This window comes from Pelophylax lessonae (assembly GCF_965119305.1).
Source record: "Pelophylax lessonae genome assembly, chromosome: 1".
NCBI classification, from domain to species: Eukaryota; Metazoa; Chordata; class Amphibia; order Anura; family Ranidae; genus Pelophylax; species Pelophylax lessonae.
The window spans coordinates 559,954,473-559,960,472 of NC_138768.1; the positions used below are offsets into that span (position 1 = coordinate 559,954,473).

A 6,000-nucleotide genomic window follows, 5' to 3' on the forward strand; every position below is an offset into this window, starting at 1 on the left:
GGCTGCTGCACACAGAAGGCTTTTTATCCTAATGCATAGAATGCATTAAGATAAGAAACCTTCTGATTTTACAACTCCTTTAACTCCAGTTCCAGAGATGCAGAGTGTTCTCCCCTCCATTTTAGAGTCCCTTTACTTCCACACCTTTTGCCTAATAAGTCTACCCCAACATTTACTTTTCTGGGGACAGAAAGGGGCTTAACTTTAGAGAATATTTAGTCACATTTTTATTTCCTAGATTAAGTGTCGGTTCACACTATGGCGATCCGACTTCAGGGGCGACCTGTGAAGTCGCATGCCTTGCAAGGACTTCACATAATGGAAGTCAATGCAAGTCGCTCCGAGGTAGTACAGGAACTATTTTCTAAGTCGGAGCGACTTGAGTCGCTCCTATTAGAACGGTTCCCGTAGCACAGAATGGACCGCGACTTGTCAGACTGACCAGTCGCCTGACAAGTCGCGGTAGTGTGAACTGGGACTTAGAGTGTATTTCCAAATTGGGATAATACCTAAAAAACAAATGGATGAGGACATTCACCATCCGTCTAGTGGATCAGATGTCAGTCAGGTGTAAACCAACAGGCGGTCTGTTTACATCTGACCACCCATGGAGGAGAGTGGGCTTTGTCTGTGTCCGTTCTGCATAAGCAGAGCAGACACGGACCAGCAATCTGCCTGCTCAGCAGGGATCAGCGGACAGATTCCCTGATGAGCAGGTGGACTCCTTGCAGAGCCCACCCTGTGTAGAAGGGGACTTCAAGTAAAAAAAGATGGTAGCCCAAGACTCTTCAAAACACAAGCAACTCCCATAAAAATGTACACTGCTTGGAAAGAAAAGGGAGAGAATGTGAAATCCAATATAAACCACCATCAGGGGAGATCAAACCATACAGATTAGAATCATTTATTTTAAAGAGAGATTCCTGATTTGTGATTACAGGCTGTAGCAATGACACATTTACCTGTTCGTAGCCAATCTCGTTTTTTTTCTGGGTTTTTTCGCTTTTCTCTTGTCTGTTGGATCGTATCACCAATACCCAGCAGGACTCCACAGCTAACCGTGTTGGTGACCAACAAAAACCGCCCCGTAAAGAGGGGCTTCCAATAGCCAGACATTCGAGCCAACAATAATCTACCCTGGGGAAGCATCCTGCCCAAACGTCACAAACCACAAGAAACACTGCAGCATCTACCTGCAACATAAAAAAGGATGGTGAAAATAAAGCAAACATAAAAAACTGATATTTCCATTTTAAAGAAATCCAATTGAACAGAAGATGAACACAAAGGGGCTGAGTTATGAAAACTGAAATCAATGGAAGGGAAGTCTAGCTCATTTCTTGAGGCCTGAATTAATGCCGGTGTAATGTTAAAAAACCCTACGTAGGGTTTTTCACGGAACACCGGGACAGTTCAAATATCCCTCAAATTACCCCTTTTTGGATAGCAGACAGTCCAAGGTATTTAGTAAGTGGCAAGTTGTAGTTTTTGGTCACAATTTTTGTGAATTTTTTATTTATTTTTTTAACATACTGTCACCATGTGCAGTACAGCATTCTCGTATAAGGCTGGCCACACATTATACAATTTTCTGCTACAGTTTTCCTTTAGATTTACCAAAAACCATATAATAGGAGGTCAAACCTAAACACTTTCACATTTGTATGCAATCAGGCAGGCCCTTGCACTACGTAGTTGAAGGTAAATCTAAAAGGAAGACAATAAGAAATTGTATAATGTATGGCCAGCTTAAAGCGGAGTTCCAGGCTAAAAAAAGAATTTTAAGCTAAAAATACCCCCGGGACAGTCAGGGCTAGTGCATTTAAGCAACGATAGCTTTTGAGCTGTCCCCGGTTTCACTTACCTGTAAGAAGAAATACTTACCTTAAAAATGTCTTGTCCAGCGCTGCCATCTCAGGTGTGGGCAGCTGAAGCCAGAGTGTCCCTCTTCGGTGACGGAGTCCCAGAATGCCCCGCTCATCACTTCCGGTGCAGGCGCGTCATCCCTGAACAGCTTCTGAGCATGCCCAGAAGCTGTTCAGCAGGGAATGAAGCGCATGCACCGGAAGTGACGAGTGACTCCGGTGCAGGCGCATTGAATCCTGGGAGCGATGACGCTCATCTCCCAGGAGTCAATGCAAGCAGGAAGTGACGTCGTGGGCCGCGGCGGCAGAGGGAGGAAGAAGAAGGAAGGTTAGTATATTTTCATTAAAAACAAGGTAAGTGAATCAAAAACAAATTTTTAAATTATCCAATTCTTTTTCAGGTGTTTTTAAGCTAGCAGACAGTGTAAACTTCATTTTTAAAGGTGGAACTCCGCTTTAACTGGTGAGACGGTGGTGATCAGAAACATTGACTGGTGACAGTATGTAAAATTAATTACAGAATTACCATAGTGACACCTTACTACCCTGGAGAGGTGATCAGGTTTTTTTTTTTTTTTTTTTTAAACACACTACGATTGCTTATATTAGTAAGTATTACAGTTATAAGTAAACCATTTTTTTAAAATGGAAATCATTCAGTGTTTACTTATTGCGATTAGTTGTGATTGGCCACAGTTAATCACATGGTACAGATGGGCTGTGATTGGCCCTGTCTGTACCATGTGACCAATCACAGAGGAAGGAACCAAAGCCTTTCATTGTGTACAATTGTCATGTGATCTGCGGTGATTGTCCAAAGCAGTCACATGGTACCGGCAGTACAGTGATCGGTCATCGGCTGTGTCCAGTGGACATAATGGGTAACAGATCGTGCTGGAGTGCGCCCGTAGGGCGCGATCCTAGGGGCATATCATATGATGTCCTCTGAGGATAACAGATCTCCCGCTCGGCCATCGTCATTATTATTGGGGTTAAAATGGTGTTGAAACCTAAACTTAATATATTGCAGCTTAACAATTCTTGGATGAGATGGCTGCATTAGTTTTACATTTTTAGACTTACTTTCTTTTATTTTCACGTGGTGATCCAGCCATTAAGTCTGTTTTTCAACAAGCTGTCTTGCAGCTGTAACATAGGGCTGAGACAAGCCATTTAACACTGGGTGCTTTTATTTATGCAAAACCTTTATGCTTATTAAAAAATAAAAAAAAAAATTCAAAAACGCGGTTTGCTGTAACTGCTTACAAAGCGTTAGCTGAAGTTTGTCTTTACCTTGTCACTCAAGTCCATCTAGATCTGCTAGCTAGTGCATCTTAAAATTATACACAAGATAAGAAAAATCGGAAGTACAATTTAGTACGATGAACGATCGGCCGATTATCTGATCGTTAGTATAGTCCTTTCGACAGCCAAGTCCGACTTTTCGGACAACAAAAACTTAAGGTGCAGGCTATAAAATTTTTATGGTACGTGAACACAACCTCCAATTTTTCGTTTACTTAGTACAGTTTTCATCCGAAAAAAAATTGTAAAGCAAGACTAGGCATGCTCAGATACAAAACAATTCAACACATGACATCACTTCCCAAGTTGTATTCTGTTGTACAAAAATGTATGTGTGTTTAGTAAGCTCCTCACTTTTGATATGAAACTACCATGCAAAAAAAAAAAACACGGAGGATTATTCGTCTAATAATCTGATCGTGTGTACAAGGCTTTACACTATCCTCAGACTGACAATGGTACTCTCCGAAGGGGACCCCATTGCTCCTCAATCCAGAGTATAGACAGTTTTAGACACCCCAAGACAGGAAGTGTGATACCGGCAAGATCGCCAGGTGAAAATAAAGAGGAAAACATAAAGCCTGAAAAAAGAAAATGAACGCAGCCACCACATGTACGGATTGGTAAACTGCAATATAGTACATTTTTGTTTTTAAATGGAATACTGCTTTAGTGTCAGTTCACACATATGCGCTGCCGGAACCATGCAAATCCACTGCGGGTTCCCGCATCACACTCAACTAGCAGACAGTTCACACTGCCATATGCGAATCGCTGGGGGTGTCAATACAAAGTTAACGACGCCCCCAGATCAGTTTGCATAACGCCGTGCGAACTGTCAATTTGGACATGAATCTGATCGCATAAGTGTGAACACCCATGCCATCCGATTCTGGTGTGGATCCAAAAAAAGGGTCCTGTGCGACTTCCGAATGCGATCTGAAATCAGCCATACAATCTGTATAGCTGAATTTGCAACGCAAAGACATCGCATGTGATTTGCAGAGCAGTGCGCTGCGAATCACATATGTGTGAAACGGCACTTAAAGTATCAAATAGGAGTGAAAGTCTGCTTTAAGTTGAAAAAAAAAACTGGTATGCTGAAGCAGGGATAGTTCCAAGGTCACAGCTAAGTCATTCCTGGTGATTACATTTTTTCTTGAAAATTCTACTTTGCAGTGGTTAACTACTTGTTCACTCTAGCGCAGAGTAACAGCATTTTTTCTTACCGGATCTGCTCCTTCGGCAGAAGGCACTCCCCCATGTTCTGACAGTGGACTGTGCCTATGTCTAGTGCAGGGCTAAGGACCCTACTACATTGGTTTTAATGACATCAGGACCTAAAGCCTAGTACAAACGCACCGATTATCGGCCGACCGATCGTCCATCTTTTGTCCAGAGTAGTGTTTTGTTGGTTGGAATGTGCCTAGACTGCACACGAATTTTCTCGCACAACAAAATTCTACTTCAGAAGTGATGTCATGTGCTGGTTTGCTTTCTTTGTGTTCTTTCTTCTCTGAGCATGCCCAGTCTTGCTCATAAGATTTTTCCCTGTCGAAATCTGTACTGACTGCACGAAAATCGGCCGTGTTTTGACGGCAGACAAAAATTTTATAGTCTGCACACCAGATTTTTTCGGCCGAAAAGTCGGAGTCGGTTGTCGGAAGCATCATACTAACAAGCCGAAAATCGGCGGCTCGGTCGTCGGGACGAAAATTCCCTGCCAATTTTCGAGGCGTGTGTACGAGGCTTAAGACTGCTGGAGCATGGGGGGGGGAAAGACTTTGGGTACGGACTGGTGTAGATTTTTTCAATGCCCCCTAGACCTAAACAAGCAGTCAACCTCTGCAATGCAGGAGCATTCCCACCATGAGGGGGAATTGTCCAGTTTCCTGGAGGTCTACTTTCACTTGAGGATAATCTGTTCACAGCTGCTCACCACATACACATTACAATCAACTTTAGATTTACCGATCCTAAACTATCCAATTAATCTCTATACAATCATACACATTGGTATATCTAATGGTGGCCCCACACACACCCCCCCCAATGTTTTATCAAATTGATGAGCTATTCGATTAACATGATCCAATCCGCAAATCTCTTCTGATCAATTTAGACAGGATTCATTTTAACTGTGTGGGTCAACCAGGGTGGAAAGTTATCGATTGTTTTGCATCAAGTTGGCAGCACACAGATACTTTGTTTATAAATGCAATTGTATTTGGATCGTTCCAATTTTGAGATCATATGGTTGAAACAGAGATGCAATTGGTCCTATATTATCAGTCGAAATCCACTTTTCTTTGTGTGGCATATCAATTAGGATGTCAACTAGCGATGCACTGATACCGAGTAGTTACACGTACTCGAGAAAATGCTCCCGATACCAGAACCGATACTTTGCAGTGCGATTTAAGTCTATAAAAAAATGAATGGGTGCAAATCACACTGCAAAGAATCAAATGTGATTTGAACAGGAATGTGGTGCGATTCCTGTCCAAATCGCATACGATTTCCTATATATATATATATAAAATTAAAAGTGCCATCTAGTGGGCAGTTTACTAAAAACATTGTTATAAAATCACAATAATGTACATATCTGGTCAAATTCAACTCTGCATAGTGTCCCGGTGTTCTAAAATTAAGTCGGACCTGTGAAAATTCCGGACCCTCGTCACTTCCGGTTATACTACGTCACCACCAGCAGCTGTTGCGAGCCCCGGTGCGCATGCGCACAAGACATTTTCCAGGTCCGATGGGATTTTAAGACTTTGCTAACAGCTGACTGAGAGGAGGAGGAGGGGCTGAGGTAGGACGACAA

At 42.4% G+C, this 6,000-nt stretch overlaps 1 protein-coding gene across 1 annotated transcript in view; it reads right to left on the reverse strand.

Annotated features, from left to right (window-relative positions):
• The window catches only part of LOC309557952 (mpv17-like protein 2), a 26,911-nt gene extending 25,718 nt beyond the window's left edge, over window positions 1-1,193 (reverse strand). Inside the window, exon 1 of the mRNA XM_082260828.1 lies at window positions 963-1,193. Within this exon, the coding sequence (XP_082116954.1) occupies window positions 963-1,149 (187 nt within the window). The 5' untranslated portion in view covers window positions 1,150-1,193. The remainder of the gene's footprint in view (window positions 1-962) is intronic.
• Window positions 1,194-6,000: the final 4,807 nt, after the last annotated feature.